The sequence below is a fragment of the Lactuca saligna genome, chromosome 5 (assembly GCF_052625555.1).
Source record: "Lactuca saligna cultivar CGN05327 chromosome 5, ASM5262555v1, whole genome shotgun sequence".
Classification (NCBI taxonomy): domain Eukaryota; kingdom Viridiplantae; phylum Streptophyta; class Magnoliopsida; order Asterales; family Asteraceae; genus Lactuca; species Lactuca saligna.
Window position 1 is genome coordinate 12,898,786 of NC_136421.1, and position 18,710 is coordinate 12,917,495.

The 18,710-nt window shown below is 39.9% G+C and overlaps 1 protein-coding gene across 1 annotated transcript; it reads right to left on the reverse strand.

Moving 5' to 3' along the window:
• Positions 1-355: 355 nt before the first annotated feature.
• On the reverse strand, positions 356-682 carry LOC145045058 (putative mitochondrial protein AtMg00860). Its single transcript, XM_078993405.1, has one exon. The coding sequence runs from the start codon at positions 680-682 to the stop codon at positions 356-358; it is 327 nt and encodes a 108-aa protein (XP_078849531.1).
• Between the last annotated feature and the right edge of the window lie 18,028 nt (positions 683-18,710).

Below are 18,710 nucleotides of genomic sequence, written 5' to 3' on the forward strand. Positions count from 1 at the left end.
ATGCGGGTTTTCTAATCTTGACAAATGGTTGGCAACTACATTTTCCATTCCCCTTTTTTCGTGTATTTCAATGTCAAACTCTTGTAAAAGTAAGACCCAACGTATCAATCGGGGCTTAGCATCTTGTTTAGCAAAAAGATACTTTAGTGCTGAATGGTCAGTAAAAACTATGGTCTTGGATAATACCAAATAAGGGCGGAACTTATCAAAATCATATACCACAGCTAGCAGCTGCTTCTCTGTAGTAGTATAATTCTCTTGGGTAGGATTCAATGTCTTGCTTGCATAGTATATTGGTTGAAAATGTTTATCAATCCTTTGCCCCAAAACAACACCCATAGCTTAATCACTTGCATCACATTAGCTCGAAAGGAAGATTCCAGTTTGGTGCTATCATGATAGGAGTAGTGGTTAATTTTTCCTTTAACAAATGAAATGCTTCATGACATTCCTTGGAAAAATCAAATGGGGTATCCTTCAAGAGTAATTGAGCCGAAAGCCTAGTAATCTTCGAAAAATCTTTAATGAAGCGACGATAAAATCCCGCATGGCCAAGAAAACTCCTTAACCCTTTTACATTAGTTGGAGGGGGTAGCTTAGCTATTGTGTCCACTTTTTCTCTATCCACTTCTATCCATTTCCTTGAAACTTTGTGACCCAACACAGTTCCTTCTTTCACCATGAAGTGGCACTTTTCCTAATTTAGTACAAGGTTTTCCTTCTCACATCTAGCTAGCATCAAGTCCAAATTAGATAAGCAATCTTCAAAAGATGACCCGAACACCGAGAAATCATCCATAAAGATCTCCATAAACTTCTCGATCATATCATGAAAGATGGCCATCATGCACCTTTGGAAAGTAGTCAGTTGATTGCATAACCTAAAAGCCATGCGTCTATATGCAAATGTTCCACTTGGACATGTAAAAGTGGTCTTCTCTAGGTCTTGTGGGTCTATTGGAATTTGAAAATACCCCGAAAACCCATCAAGAAAACAATAATATAAATGACCGAAGAGTCTTTCGAGAATTTGATCGATAAATGGTAAAAGAAAGTGATCATTGCATGTGACATCATTCAACTTTCTATAATCCATGCAAACTCGTCACCCGATTACGTTCTTGTTGGAATTAATTCGTTATTCTCATTGACCACCACCGTCATGCCTCCCTTTTTCGATACCACTTGCATCGGGCTCACCCACGGGCTATCAGAGATTAAGTAAATGATTCTAGCATCGAGTAGTTTAAACACCTCTTTTATTACAACTTCTTGCATGTTCGGGTTAAGTCTTCTTTGGCGTTGAACTACAGGTTTAGCTCCATCTTCTAAATTAATCTTATGAGAAGAATAGGCTGGACTAATTCCTATAATTTCAGTTATCTTCCATGTTATAGCACCTTGCCTCTTCCTTAATACACCCACAAGACTTTCTTTCTCATGCTTGGCTAAATCAGCAACTATAATTATAGGTTTTTGTTGGCCATCTTCAAGAAACACCTATTCCAAGTGATCTGGTAGTGCCTTAAGTTCAGTTTTTGCGTTCTGAATGCTGAACACATTGAGTCCTTCATAAAATCCGCGACTTATCAGGTTTCTTCAGATGAACTCGTCGAGTCGGTCGAGGCTACTCGGCAAGTCGGGTGTTCTGCACTTCTGATTAGATCATTATACCCAGCTTCCTTGAGCAGTCTTTCTATTTCCTGCAGGTCTCTTTCCGCATCAAATTCTTCTTCATGTGTAACGGTGGACTTGTTTGGCTCATCTTCATTCCATTCCTCCATTGACTCTTCCAACATGTCAACCGAAAATGTTGTGTCATAGCTATTCCTCAGATGTTTCATCGCTTGATCAACCCCAAAAGTAACCGATTCGTCTCCTTCCCGAAGGGTAAGTTTAGAATTTCGCATGTCAACTATAGCACTTGCGGTGTTAAAAAAAGGTCTTCCAAGTATGATCGGGACTTGAGGATCCACTTCCATGTCAAAAACTAGAAAGTCCGCGGGAAACACGAACTTAGCAACCTTCACCAATTGATCTTCACATATTCCTATTGGAATGTGACCGTTTTATTTGGTAGGTGAATCGCCATTCGAATTGGCCTTGGCTCTGGAAATATAATTTATTGAAAAATGAGTATGGCATGAGATTTACACTTGCCTCTGAATCAACCAATTTATAAATGGTAGCTAAGTTTCCGAATTGGCAAGGCAATGTTAAGCTTCCCGGAGCACCCTTCTTCATAGGTAGTTTGTTCAACATGGCAGCTGAAAAATTCTCATTTAGGACCACTTTCTTCACCTCTTCCATCTTTTTTCTATTAGTTAGAAGCTCCTTGAGGAATTTGGCATATTTCAGCATTTGTGCAACCACCTCTATGAATGGCATATTAATCTGGAGAACCTTTATGTGTTCTAGAAACTTTTGGTAGTCAACTTCATTTTTTCTTGTCTAGCTCGGGCTAGAAAGGGAAGTGGAGGATGATATGGCTTAACAGGAGGCTGGCTTTTCTATTCAGATGGGGGACTCATCGAGTCCATCTCCTCGACTCGGCGAGTCGAGTCGGGAATTTGTGATTCTTCATTAACTGCTTCTTCCTCTTGCACCATCTTGGGGTCTTCTTACTGAATAGGGGCCATAGGAGTTATAATCTTCCCACTCCTAGTTGTCATGGTATTTATATGTGCACCTTTTGTGTTACTTTCAGTATTACTAGGAAGTCCACCCGGTCGTCTATCGTTCACTTATTGAACTAGTTGCCCCAGCTGCTTTTCTATGTTGAGAATAGATGCTTGTTGATTCCTAAGCAAAGCTTGTTGATCTTTCTGATGGGTTTTAGCCATAAGAACTTTCCTATGTGCGCATGCAAAACCCTATTGCTCGGATCTAGGCTTTCTAATTAAACATGCTTTGAATCCAAGACTTCTAATAGCTAATTAGGTTAAATAACAATGATGAAACAGATCTAGAATCATACCCTTGAGTTCCTTGTTGATCTTGTTTGTCTTGGAGCTTCTAGAGTCACAAATGTCACTCCTCTAATGGCTTACAAACACCAACAAAAAGCAAGATGATTTAGGAGAGAGGAGAGGGGAGGAATTTGGCCAGAGGTTCCTTGCTTTAGGTTATGTGTCAAATTCCCTCACCCCTAGGGTCTATTTATACTTGTAGACTCCTTAAGGGTTACCACCTAAACCCTAATTGGATAATCTTCTCTTAAGGCTATCCAAATCCATTCCATAGATAACCCTATGGACGATTTTGGCTTATCCAAGCCCTAGAAATCGTCTATCCTATCTAGGATAAGGATTCATAGTCTAAAGTGTAACTATCAAACAATTGACAGTTTATACCCTCTTATTTAAGTCACCAAATTAATACCAATTAATTTATGACTTATATTAATCAAATAGCCATATATTATTCCTTATAATATTTACTCTCTCTTAACAAATCATCCTTCAAGTTGCTATGGTGAAGGCAACCCAAAAGGACCATGCACAACCGGATATAGTTATAGCCTTAGATACTATTCCAACAGTCTCCCACTTGGATAAGTCTAGTAACTATACAAGTACAATTCGGTTTGCAATCGTAGCTCTCAAAGACGCTATCAACTCTGATCTAATCAATCTTGTCCTTTAGATAAGGGATCGTACAGTCCTCTATTAGATATCATGCTGACAATCCTATGGAATGGTTAGTCATGCATTTAAATTTCTCGATCTCCGATTTATTCGACATAGAACTTAATCGAACACATCAATTTAGTTCTGACCGGGCCCGGCACATAAGTCAAATCAAATCATCGAGTGGCCAAGATATGTCTTCTACCCTCTTAGGATAAAATTTACAGATAAACTTCGACTTATATGCATTTACTTATTCATTAACCAACAATACACAACAATGCGTTTTATAACATCAAGTTACTGATGCGTTTTCGCATTATCAATGCACAATAAATTAACAAATAATAAACCATATATCTAGGTTTTAAGACTATATGATATTATCGTCTTGCGATCACCTTTTATATCGTATTCCATAAGGTGATTCCAGCAAGTGCGGGTTTATTCCAATGCTCAAAACCAGTTCATAAGCACTCATGAACGTTGCAGCAACCCTTGCTATGTCTAACACCATTTAGATATTCTACACACCAATTCATGACAATCTTAATTCATATCTACTCCCAACATATGAACGATTGTGGACCATTTGAATAATTCGATTATTCCTAATAAACTCAATTATTCTGGAAGTCAAAACATGCAAAGTGAAACAATAGTTAAACAACTAACATGTGACAGTAACTTTACTCATAAATAAAACTCCTTTATTTAATCATCAAATGTTAATTACATTTATCTATTATACGTTTCTAATACTATCTAATCTATACTAATATCATCCTTCAGCCCAATACTCCTAGCATGCTGCAAGTGCTTAACCCTACTCAGTCCCTTCGTAAGCGGATCTGCTGGGTTATCTTCTGATGATATCCTCTTCACTACGAGTTGTCCTTCTTCTACACGATGTCTAATGAAGTGATATTTTCTGTCGATATGTCGAGATCTACCATGATCCCTCGGTTCCTTGGTCAAGGCAACCGCACCTTCTTTATCACAGAAAATCTCCATGGGCTCCTTTATGGCCGGTACAACTCCAAGATCACCAATGAAGTTCTTTAGCCATATTGCCTCCTTCGACGCTTCGCTCGCTGCGATGTACTCTGATTCGCACGTTGAATCAGCTACGGTTTCTTGCTTGGAACTCTTCCAAGTCACTGCTCCTCCATTTAGGGTAAAGACCCAGCTCGACTGCGAACGGTAGTTGTCCCTGTCGGTCTGAAAGCTGGCATCACTATACCCTCGCACCTTCAAGTCATCACTCCCTCCAAGGACTAAGAACCATTCTTTCGTCCTCCGAAGGTACTTAAGGATGTTCTTCACCGCAATCCAACGTGCTTTGCCAGGGTTCCCTTGATATCTGCTAACCATGCTCAAAGCGAAGGCTACATCAGGGCGAGTACAAGTCATAGCGTACATGATTGAGCCAACTGCGGAAGCGTATGGTACTCGGCTCATTTCTGCTATCTCAACTTCGGTACTCGGACTTTGAGTCTTACTCAACTTGGCATTTCCTTGTATCGGTAGTTCTCCCTTCTTTGAGTTTTCCATACTAAAACGTTTTAGTACCTTCTCTAAGTAAGTATTCTGACTAAGTCCAATTAGTCTCTTACTTCTTTCTCTTACTATCCTTATTCCCAAAATGTAAGAAGCATCTCCGAGGTCCTTCATAGCGAAGCACTTCCCGAGCCAGGACTTAACCTCCTGCAGAGTCGGGATGTCGTTTCCTATGAGTAATATGTCATCGACATATAGAACGAGGAAGCTTACTATACTCCCACTGGCTTTGACATATACACAAGATTCATCTTCGCTTCGTACAAATCCAAACTCTTTGACTTTCTCATCGAAGCAAAGATTCCATCTGCGAGATGCTTGCTTAAGTCCATAAATGGACTTCTCAAGCTTACACACTTTATTCGGATGCTTCGGATCCACAAACCCCTCTGGCTGAGCCATGTAAACATCCTCAGCCAACTTTCCGTTAAGGAAAGCGGTCTTGACATCCATTTGCCAAATCTCATAATCATGAAATGCGGCAATTGCTAGCATCACTCTGATAGATTTAATCTTCGCAACTGGTGAGAAGGTCTCATCATAGTCAACTCCGGGAGTTTGAGTAAAGCCCTTCGCGACCAATCGCGCTTTATATGTGTGTACGTTCCCATCCACGTCGGTCTTCTTCTTGAAGATCCACTTGCACCCTACGGTCTTACGTTCGGGCACATAATCAACCAAATTCCAAACTTGGTTATCGTACATGGATTGGATCTCGCTATCCATCGCCTCTTTCCATTTCACAGACTCCGGGCCTGTCATGGCTTCCTTATAGCTATTAGGTTCATCAAGATTTACTAGTGTACCATCACTAATATACATGTCCCCTTCGGTAGTAATATGAAAACCATAAAACTGGGGATGAACTCTAACTCTATCGGAACGTCTAAGAGGTAAGGATTCGTCAATCGGTTCAACCGGAGTTTCCTCCTCGGGTTGAATGCCAGCGGTAGAGGTTCCTTCATCTATCGACTCTTGAATCTCTTCAAGTTCGATTTGCCTCCCACTGTCTCCTTGGCTTGTGAGTTCTCGCTCTCGGAAAACTCCTCTCCTCGCAACAAAAACAACATTGTCTTTCGGTCTATAGAAGAGATATCCAAAGGAAGTTTGCGGGTAGCCGATGAAAATACATCGCTCACTTCGAGGTTCAAGCTTGTCGTGAGTATCTCGTCTTACGAAAGCCTCGCAACCCCAAACCTTGATATGTGCCAACGAGGGAGCTTTCCCTGTCCACATCTCGTGAGGTGTTTTGGCAACCTTCTTAGTTGGGACTCGGTTAAGGATATGGGCGGCAGTCTCTAAGGCATACCCCCAAAAGAAGATAGGTAGTGAAGCACGACTCATCATAGAGCGAACCATATCCAATAAGGTTCGATTACGCCTTTCTGCCACACCATTCAACTGCGGTGTCCTAGGAGGCGTCAATTGCGAAACTATTCCACACTCCTTGAGATAATCGTGGAATTCAAGACTTAGGTACTCTCCTCCTCGATCGGATCGAAGCATCTTGATTTTCCTGCCCAATTGATTCTCCACTTCATTCTTGAACTCTTTGAACTTTTCAAAAGTTTCTGACTTTTGCTTGATTAAGTAGATATACCCATATCTACTATAGTCATCGGTAAAAGTCACATAGAAGCGGTTCCCATCCTTCGTGGTTGATCTAAAGGGTCCACATACATCGGTATGTATTAGGTCCAATAGCCCCTCACCCCTTTCACAAGTACTCGTGAAGGGTGACTTAGTCATCTTTCCAAGTAAACAAGACTCGGATGTGTCATCTTCCCTAAGGTCGAATGACTCCAACACTCCATCCTTTTGGAGTTGGGCTATGCGTTTCTTGTTGACATGTCCAAGACGACAATGCCACAAGGATGCTTTATCCTGTTGGATAAGGTGTCTAAGTCCATAACTATTTCTGGTATGTACTTGACCCGACCCGGCATGGTCCATTTGGGTTGCATGGCACCATGCAATTGGATAAACTAAATGAGAGAAATAACGCTTGGAGATTATTAATATATTATAAGTTCTAATATATTAATAATATTATTTGATTAGTTTGATCAAGATTTAATTTAGAATTAATTAAGTGATCAAACGATAACTAATTAAATATATGGGTTGATTAAGTAAATCATCCATATCTTGTATAGTGGGCTAAAAGGCTCCATGGATCATCAAGTTGGGTTCCACCCATAGGATGCTCCATGGATGCTCCATGGGAGTTACAAACCCATGGGTCATGGAAATGAAGAGTCATGACACATTAGGGTTTAACCCTAGATGTGTCAACACTATATAAGTAATATGATCTCCTCCCAAATCGGATATACTAAGTAATAAGGGGGCTTGGCCGATTTTGAAGAGTGTGTATTCTCTCATAAGTTCTTCCAAGAGCATTTGGTGTTGTGTGAAGCATTTGAGGCATCACCACTTGAGGTGCTAGGCTCACAAGGTTTCAAGGAACACAAGCAACAACAAGGTAAGTTATTCTATCTATACTTTATGTTAAAATTGTTCCCCATGTATGCTAGATAGGAATATAACCTTGGAATTCAACTTTGCATGACAAATTAGACAAACATAGATCCAAGGTTATTAGGGTTGCATGTACACTTAGGAAGTGTTAGTATGCTCAAAACCCATCAGTGGTATCAGAGCCTAGGCTTGTTTGTTCTTATTTGTGCTTAAAAGTTGAAAACGGAATCGAAAATTTGCTGTCTGCAATCGGACTCGTCGAGTCCATAGGGGGGACTCGTCGAGTCCATGTGTATCTTCAACCAACTCGACGAGTCATGTTCATGCACTCGGCGAGTAGGGTCGAATGAGTGCAGAATTTCGATTCAGTTGCTGGAAAATGAATTAGAAACATTACCCTAAACTGTTTTAGTAAATGTAAACTTGTTTTTGGTGGTGTAATGTTTTGCTAATTCATTTACAACAACTAGTTATCAAAATTACAAAGTTTTATGTAATTTTTGATTATGTTCATATTCATGTTCTTGTTCTTATGATGTTTTAGATGATCATAGGAATTATTTGTAACCTATTTGGTAGTTTAATTCTTGATCATAATGTGCTTTAATGGAGTCCATAACTTATCCTTAAGTTATGGAAAACCAAGAGTCACACTTGAGTTAAAACCATTAAGAAAACACAAGAGTTATAAAAATGAAGAGTCTTCATTTTATGACTCTATTAAACTCATAAGTTACAAGAAATGAAAAGTTTTGAAAGTTACAAAACTTGCCCTCAAGTTTTGGAACAAGTAAAGTTAAGTTAAAACTTTAGTTCCAACCCCTAGAATTTTAAAAGTTAAAATTCAACCCTTATACTTATATTATGATGATTTAATAATTATATATATATGTATAAGAACAAGTCGTCTTACCGCTAGTACGCCTCATTCACGAAGCCGGTCTATAAGGTGGGTATAAGGTTGTTGCCTATAAAATGGTGACTTAATGGGTGAATATTCTCACCCACCGCTTGCTTGACTGGTGGAGGGTCGTTAGCCGAACGGGTAAGACAAGGACTTATAAATTCTCATTCAAAGTATGATGAATATATAAAGTAACTAAATGTTTATTAAATTCCCAATCTTAGTTACATTAGGAAAAATGTGAATAAGGTGCTAATCCATGAAATTACACTTTACACTTTGTCTGAGTCGTTGGTGGAGCGTGCGTGGTTAACCGGCACACTAACTTGGACTTAACAAGGTAGGTAAAGGGTGACTTAAGGTTTATTATAGTATCGGTGGAGCGTGTGTGGTTTACCGGCACATCGATTGAGTGATAAACTTTAAGGGTACCAAGTGATTTGCATGGTTACTTCACACCTCGTTTTGTGATCCTCGGCATCCCAGTCACAAAACCTGGAGGGCACTCCCGAGATTGAAACATGCCTTTGAAAAGTTCATTGGATCTCAAAGAATCTAGGAATTTCTAAAACCAATAAAAACTAAATATTTATTATTTCGGTTTTCGTGGTGGAAATTGGTGAATCGTCATTCACCTACCTTTCAAATATGGTATAGCTTAGATTACGGCATACCTCTTCTAAGTTATATTATATTGTGATTGGATCCTAGCCTTAATATTACATTTGGGTGTTTTATTAAGGACTCTCTTAAATCTAAACTAAACTTGTTCTTCTTTTCGGATGTCTTCATCTAATGCTTCTGGCTCGAATCCTAATGGCTCCTTTTCTCTTATGAGTCTATGTGGGAAAGTCACCTTTGATGGATCCAACTTCAATAAGTGGATCAGAAACATCAGGATGATTACTCGCTACGAGGACAAAGAATATGTCCTTGACAAGGAGCTTAAGGAAATTGACGAGTCCACTGCAACTCCCCAGGAGATCGCTGACTTTCATACTCATGAAAGAGATGCAACCAAGGTGGCTTGCATCATGTTAGCCACCATGACAGCTGAACTCCAAAAGTCTTACGAAGACTTCTACCCTTATGAAATGCACCAAGATTTGATGGAAAGATACCATCAAAGTGCACGACAAGAGAGGTACGAAGTCATCTGCTCCATGATAACAACCATGATGAAGGACAGAGAGTCCGTCACGAGCCACATGCAGAAGATGCAAAGGTATGTGGATCGGTTGCTGAAGCTCAATGTGAACTTCCCTGAGGAGCTTGCAATAGATATCATTTTGCACTCCTTACCATCGTGCTATGATCAATTCCGCATGACATATCACATGAATAAGGAAGAGGTCACCCTCAGCAAACTTCAGGGACTTCTCAAGACCGCAGAAACAGGTCTTAAGAGGAAGTCGGTTGCTATCACTCCTACTCCAGAAACAACTCCGGTCTTGGCAATCGGGCAGAGTCGAGGGAGGAAGAGAAAGAGATCTTCAAAGGGTACCAAGGCTCGGACCCTTGATGGCTCTTCTTCAAGTGGAACCAAGAAAGGTTTCATTACTCCTTCTTCTGACCCAAAAGAGGCTGAATGCTTCTATTGCCACGAAAAAGCTCATTGGAAGCGGAACTGCCCAAAGTACCAGCAAGATGTAAAGGATGGGAAAGTCAAACCCAACCATGCAGGTATTTACACTATCATTTCTAATAACTCACCCCATTCGAAATCTTGGGTCCTTGATACAGGTTGCGGAATTCATATTTGCTGTGACTTGCAGGGACTAGGAAGAAGTGAGAATGTGGAGCAAGGAAGAATAAACTTAATCATGGGGAATAGGAAAGTTACACCTGTCACCAAGATTGGAGTTTATACTTTATCGCTAAGTAGTGGGTTAAATTTAGATTTGAATAAATGTTGTTATTCGCCAGAAATGGAAAGAAATATTATTTCCTTTCATGCATTGTACAAACAAGGTTTCACCTTTTCGTTTGATAATGAAGTTGGTTCGATTAATGCTTTCTTTAATAATGTACTTTATTTTAAAGCATTACCTTGTGATGGTGTGTATGAAGCTGTATCTATTGTAGATAACTTAGGAAATAATGTTTTGTGTATTGATTCTACTAATAATAATAACTTGGATAAAGCATCGTTATGGCATTGTCGTCTTGGACATATAAGCAAGAAACGCATAGGCCAACTCCAAAAGGATGGAGTCTTGGAGTCGTTTGACCTAAATTCAAATGATAGTTGCGAATCATGCTTACTTGGAAAAATGACAAAGTCACCCTTCACAGTCTCATGTGAAAGGGGTGAAGGTTTGTTGGACCTTATACACACGGATGTGTGTGGACCATTCAAACATGCCACAAGAGATGCTAATCGTTATTATTTGACTTTTACCGATGATTACAGTAGATATGGATATGTCTACTTAATCAAGCATAAGTCAGAGACTTTCGAGAAGTTTAAGGAATTTAAACAGGAAGTCGATAATCAATTGGGCAGGAACATTAAGATGCTTCGATCCGATCGAGGTGGTGAGTATCTTAGTTCAGAATTCCTCGACTATCTAAGGGAATGTGGGATTATCTCACAATTGACACCTCCCAGGACACTGCAGTTGAATGGTGTGGCTGAGAGGCGTAATCGAACCTTGTTAGACATGGTTCGTTCCATGATGAGTCGAGCTTCGCTACCAATCTCATTCTGGGGGTATGCCTTAGAGACTGCCGCCCATATTCTTAATCTAGTCCCTACAAAGAAAGTTGCCAAAACTCCTCACGAGATGTGACTGGTAAAGTACCTAAACTAGACCACATCAAGATTTGGGGATGCGAGGCTTTCGTGAGACGCGAGACTCATGATAAGCTCGAACCCCGAAGCGAGAGGTGTATTTTCATCGGCTACCCACAGCAATCCTTTGGTTACCTCTTCTACAGACCTAGTGACAATGTGGTCTTTGTAGCAAGAAGAGGAGTCTTTCGAGAGAGAGAGTTTATAAGCCAAGGAGACAGTGGGAGGCAAGTTGATCTTGAAGAAATTCAAGAGTCAAGTGGTGAAGGAACTTCAAACTCTAGCCCTCAACTTGAGGAGGAAACTCCTGTTGAGCCAATTGACGAATCTGTACCTCTGAGGCGTTCCACGAGAGTTAGGAGTGCACCTGAGCATTACTATGGATTCCATATTACTGCAGAAGGTGAGACACTTATTAGTGATGAGACACTAGTAAGTCAAGATGACCCTAACAGCTACGAGGAAGCCATGGCAGGCCCTGAGTCTGCTAAATGGAAAGAGGCTATGGATAGCGAGATACAATCCATGTATGACAATCAAGTTTGGAACTTGGTTGAGAATGTACCAGGTCGAAAGACTGTAGGGTGCAAATGGGTCTTCAAGAAGAAGACCGACATGGATGGTAAAGTACACACTTATAAGGCTAGACTGGTTGCAAAGGGCTTCTCTCAAATTCCTGGAGTGGACTATGATGAGACCTTTTCTCCGGTAGCCAAGATTAAGTCTATTCGGGTTCTGTTAGCCATAGCCGCATTTCATGACTATGAAATTTGGCAAATGGATGTCAAAACCGCTTTCCTTAATGGAAAGTTGGCTGAAGATGTTTACATGAGTCAGCCAGAAGGTTTTGTCAGTAACGAGTACCCTAATAGAGTGTGTAAGCTTGAGAAATCCATTTATGGATTAAAGCAAGCACCTCGCAGATGGAATCTTTGCTTTGATGAAAAGGTCAAGGAATTTGGCTTTTCTAGGAGTGAAGATGAATCTTGTGTATATGTCAAGGCTAGTGGGAGTATAGTTAGCTTTTTGGTATTGTATGTGGATGACATACTACTCATAGGAAACGACATTCCAACCTTGCAGGAAGTAAAGTCCTGGCTTGGAAAGTGTTTCGCTATGAAGGACCTTGGTGAAGCTGCCTATATTTTGGGGATAAGAATCTTGAGAGATCGGAGTAAAAGACTAATTGGACTTAGTCAAAGTACCTACTTGGAGAAGATTCTGAAGAGATTCAGAATGCAAGACTCCAAGAAAGGAGAGTTGCCCATCCAGAGTAGCGCCAAGCTGAGTAAGACACAAAGCCCTAGTACTGAGGCTGAGATAGCAGAAATGAGTCGAATACCTTATGCTTCGGCGGTAGGTTCGATCATGTATGCTATGACGTGTACTCGACCTGATGTAGCCTTTGCCTTGAGCATGGTTAGCAGGTTTCAGCGGAACCCTGGCAAGGCACACTGGACTGCGGTAAAGACTATTCTCAAGTACCTACGAAGGACTAAGGACTGGGTCCTTACCCTCGGTGGGAGTGATGACTTGAGAGTTGTAGGGTATAGTGATGCTAGCTTCCAGACTGATAGGGATAACTTCCGCTCTCAGTTGGGCTGGGTCTTTACCCTAAATGGAGGAGCAATTTCTTGGAAGAGTTCCAAGCAAGAGACAGTGGCAGATTCTACTTGTGAATCAGAGTATATTGCAGCTAGCGAAGCGGCAAAGGAGGCGTTATGGCTGAGGAACTTCATTGGAGACCTTGGAGTTGTACCAGCTATTAAAGAGCCGATGGAAATTTTCTGTGATAGTGAAAGTGCTGTTGCCTTAGCCAAGGAACCAAGGGATCACGGGAGATCCAGACACATCGACAGAAAATACCATTTCATCAGACATCGGATCGAAGAAGGACTCCTCGTGGCAAAGAGGGTATCATCGGATGAGAACCCAGCAGATCCCCTCACGAAGGGACTGACTCGGGTTAAGCCTCTCCAGCATGCTCGGAGCATAGGGCTGAAGGATGATATTAGATTTAGTAGTTAGATAATCTCAAAATTTGTAAAGTGTAATTGACATTTGATGATGAATAAAAGTGTTTTATTTATGAGTAAAGTGTTGCTATCTCTTGTCGATCATTTACTATATTTCTTTTGCATGTTTTGACTTCCAGAATAATTTTGTTTGGTATAACATATTATTCAAACCTCCACAGTCGGTCATATGTCGGAAGTAGGTATGAATCAAGACTGTCATGTTTGATTGTAGAGGTCTGGGACAAGGCTACAACAATCATGAGTGCTCATAAGTTCTGAGCATTGGACTCAACCCACGCTCACTGGAATCACTTCATGGAATTCTATCTCGAGTGATCGTGAGACGGTAATATCATATAAGTCTTTAAACCAAGAGATATGATTTGTTACTTACGAGTTGGTTATGCATTGATTGTACGAAAAACGCATTGGTAACTCGATGTTATAAAATCGTGCTCTTATGTGTAATTCAATGAGTAGTAGAACAAACATATGAGTCGAAGTTTATCTGTTCCTTCTTGGATTAGAAGCTGATATCTGGGCCCCTCGATGATTTTGTTTTGACCTATGTACCGGGCCCGGTCAGAACTAGATTGATGTGTTCAATAAAGTTCTTTGTCAAACAAATCGGAAATCGGGAAACAAATGTTGGACAATAAGTAAGACATTGTTCCATGTATTTGTCCGACTGATATCTAGAACAGAGGATTATATGATCACTTATCTTAAATGGCGTACCATCATCTTCTCAAGTTTCGAGAAACCTTGTAAAGAGCTACGATTGCCGATCGGTTCCTGAAGTCATACTTGCAGTAATAGTTACTAGACTTATCCAAGTGGGAGACTGTTGGATAAGGTGTCTAAGTCCATAACTATTTCTGGTATGTACTTGACCCGACCCGGCATGGTCCATTTGGGTTGCATGGCACCATGCAATTGGATAAACTAAATGAGAGAAATAACGCTTGGAGATTATTAATATATTATAAGTTCTAATATATTAATAATATTATTTGATTAGTTTGATCAAGATTTAATTTAGAATTAATTAAGTGATCAAAAGATAACTAATTAAATATATGGGTTGATTAAGTAAATCATCCATATCTTGTATAGTGGGCTAAAAGGCTCCATGGATCATCAAGTTGGGTTCCACCCATAGGATGCTCCATGGATGCTCCATGGGAGTTACAAACCCATGGGTCATGGAAATGAAGAGTCATGACACATTAGGGTTTAACCCTAGATGTGTCAACACTATATAAGTAATATGATCTCCTCCCAAATCGGATATACTAAGTAATAAGGGGGCTTGGCCGATTTTGAAGAGTGTGTATTCTCTCATAAGTTCTTCCAAGAGCATTTGGTGTTGTGTGAAGCATTTGAGGCATCACCACTTGAGGTGCTAGGCTCACAAGGTTTCAAGGAACACAAGCAACAACAAGGTAAGTTATTCTATCTATACTTTATGTTAAAATTGTTCCCCATGTATGCTAGATAGGAATATAACCTTGGAATTCAACTTTGCATGACAAATTAGACAAACATAGATCCAAGGTTATTAGGGTTGCATGTACACTTAGGAAGTGTTAGTATGCTCAAAACCCATCATATCCATACTAGTGGAAGAATCAATATTCAAAACATCATTTCCTAAGTTATCAACAATCATAACAGTTTCATATATTCCATTACATGGTATAACTTCAAAGTAAAAGACACCATTTAGATAAGCCAAAATAGAACCATTCTCATTATTAAAAGAAAATCTAAATCCTTGTCTATATAAACCATGAAATGAAATGATGTTTCTAGCCATTTCTGGCGAATAGCAACAATTGTTCAAATCTAAAACTAAACTATTCCTAAGCACTAAAGAATACACTCCAATCTTGGTCACAGGCGACGATCTTCTGTTCCCCATGATTAGATTGATCCTTCCTTGCTCCACATCCCTACTTCTTTTTAGTCCCTGCACATTAGAACAAATGTGATAACCGCAACCGGTATCAAGAACCCAAGAAATAGCATGATTAGAATCGTTAGATTTGATTGTGTATATACCTGCGAAAGATGGCTTGATCTTCCTTCCTTGATGGCTTGCAGGTAATCCGGGCAGCTTCTCTTCCAATGTCCTATCTTGTGGCAGTGGTGGCACTCTGCCTCCCTTGGGTTGGAACAGGGCTTAGAGGGATCAACTTTGGTCCCACTAGAAGAGGAACCATCTCGGGCTTTCACCTTTCGATAGTTATTCGATGAAGCTTTCCTCTTCTTTCCCTTCCCTTGTGCCAAGACAGGAGCAACGGATGGATTGGGAGTTGGTGCAACAGACTTGTCCTTGAAGTTGCTCTCAGCAACCCTCAAGAGACCTTGGAGTTTGCTTAGGGTGACCTCCTCTTTGTTCATGTGGTAGGTCATCCTAAATTGGTTGTACATCGGAGGCAAAGAGTGAAGCACCATGTCGATCACCAAGTCTTCGCCGAAGTCAACATTTAACTTGCGAAGGCGGTCGACATACCTTTGCATCTTTTGCAGGTGCACGGTAAGAGATTCCCCATGACCCATCTTAGCGGAGATCATGTTAGTGAAAATCTCGTAACGCTCTTGTCTCGCGTTTTGGTGGTACCTCTCCAACAAGTCTTGATGCATCTCGTATGGATACATGTCCTCGTAGGACTTTTGGAATTCGGAGTTCATGGTGGCGATCATGATGCAATGTACTTTCGTTGCATCTCGCTCATGAGTTTCAAAGGCGGTGATTTCGGCGGGAGTAGCAACTTCGGGGTTGATTTTCTCGAGCTTCTCATCGAGGACATACTCTTTATCCTCATAGCGAGCAATGGTGCGAATGTATCTTATCCATTCGCTAAAGTTCGTTCCATTGAAGGTGACCTTTTGGCAAAGGCTCATCAACGTGAAAGAACTAGCAGCAGCGTTGTTTGCGTTTGACATCTATAGAAAGGACAAAGATAGATTAGAACAAGAATCCCTAATTATCACCCAATAAGAAAAATTAGGGCTAGGATCCAACAATAACATTTACATACTAGAAAAGGGATGCCGTAATCTAATATGCAAATAAATTGAAGGTAAGTGAATGACGATTCACTAATTCTCCATTACAAAACTTAAACTATTAGTCCTAAGTGTTTTTGAGAATTCCTAGGTTCGGATGAGATTCATTGAACTATTCAATGGCATGTTTAAATCTCGATATGCCCCTCTTGTTTGTGACTGGGATGCCGAGGATCACAAAGCGGGTGTGAATTACCATGCAAATTCACATGGTGCCTTCATTGTAACGATCACCTATTCGATGTGCCGGTAAACCACACACGCTCCATCGAACTATGATAAACAATGAATCACCCTTTGCCACCTTCGCTTAGAACCAATTAGTGTGCCGGTAAACCACACACGCTCCACTAACTTCTTAGCAAGGTGCAAAGTGTAATTTCATGGGATTGCATCAATTCACTTTTCCTAAAGTAACTAAGATTGGGAAATTTTTAAAACGTGTAGTTACTTTGTGTTTCTTATTATACTTTTAATGAGAGGATGAGGTTGCCCTATCCTACCCGTTCGGCTAACGACCCTCCACCAATCAAGCAAGCGGTGGGTGTGAGTGTACACCCATTAAGCACCATTTTATAGGCCGCAACCTTATACCCACCTTATAGATCGGCTTCGTGAATGAGGCCTACTAGCGGTAAGACTAGCATTTAGTTATACATATATATATATTATTCTAGTAATATCATATAAGTATAGGGTTGTATTTTAAAACCTTTTAAAATCTAGGGTTTGAAATTTAAGTTGTCTAAATTAAAACTTTTAATCACAAATATAAATTTCAAAACTTTAGGGTAGGTTTTAAACATTTAAAACATGGAGGATCAAATAACAAATAATTCCAATTAACAATAAATATCCTAACTATCTTTATTTGATTTATCTAAGATTTCTTTCAAGATAATTGTCAAAATAATTAATCATTATCATATAAGGAAATTAAATATTTTATTAGATGATAAATATCTTTAATTAGATCAAGATAATAGTCATATTTATCAAAAAATCGGATTTAGATTGATCTAATGTGATTAAGGTAAGTTTCCATAAGATAATTATGAAAAAATCCCGTATCTGGCCATTCCTGACGCCTGGACTCGCCGAGTGCACAAGGGGACTCGCCGAGTCAGGCCTACTCGCCGAGTCCACCTTGGAACTCGCCGAGTCAGTGACTCATAAACCCAAAAATCGAATTTTGCAGGTTTGTTTCAGTTAATCAAGCAACAATTTAAAGAAAACCAAGCTAGGCTCTGATACCACTGATGGGTTTTAGCCATAAGAACTTTCCTATGTGCGCATGCAAAACCCTATTGCTCGGATCTAGGCTTTCTAATTAAACATGCTTTGAATCCAAGACTTCTAATAGCTAATTAGGTTAAATAACAATGATGAAACAGATCTAGAATCATACCCTTGAGTTCCTTGTTGATCTTGTTTGTCTTGGAGCTTCTAGAGTCACAAATGTCACTCCTCTAATGGCTTACAAACACCAACAGCAAGCAAGATGATTTAGGAGAGAGGAGAGGGGAGGAATTCAGCTAGAGGTTCCTTGCTTTAGGTTATGTGTCGAATTCCCTAACCCCTAGGGTCTATTTATACTTGTCGACTCCTTAAGGGTTACCACCTAAACCCTAATTGGATAATCTTCTCTTAAGGCTATCCAAATCCATTCCATAGATAACCCTATGGACGATTTTGGCTTATCCAAGCCCTAGAAATCGTCCATCCTATCTAGGATAAGGATTCATAGTCTAAAGTGTAACTATCAAACAATTGTCAGTTTATACCCTCTTATTTAATTAATCTCTTTAAGTCACCAAATTAATACCAATTAATTTATGACTTATATTAATCAAATAGCCATATATTATTCCTTATAATATTTACTCTCTCTTAACAAATCATCCTTCAAGTTGCTATGGTGAAGGCAACCCAAAAGGACCATGCACAACCGGATATAGTTATAGCCTTAGACACTATTTTGCCATCATTGTTACCATGTCATCATTCTTCAGTGCATGATTTCCAATTTTGCCATCATTGTTACCATGTCATCAGTAATAGAGTTCACCACCTCCTAAGTCAAGTCATTCCTTGGGTTGTATTATTCTTTAGAATGCTTAGAGAACTCTTCAGTTAGTTCTTTGATCACCGGGGGTGGCTTCTTTGTGAGAGGTCCTTGCAAATCAAGGAATTTCCTTGTGGTCACATTCACTCCATCATAGAAAATGGAGACTTATTGTTGGCTATTA

Bases quoted from the DNA above. Each gene is read 5' to 3' on its own strand.
- LOC145045058 (XM_078993405.1), bottom strand. From the start codon at position 682: ATGGTGAAAGAAGGAACTGTGTTGGGTCACAAAGTTTCAAGGAAATGG.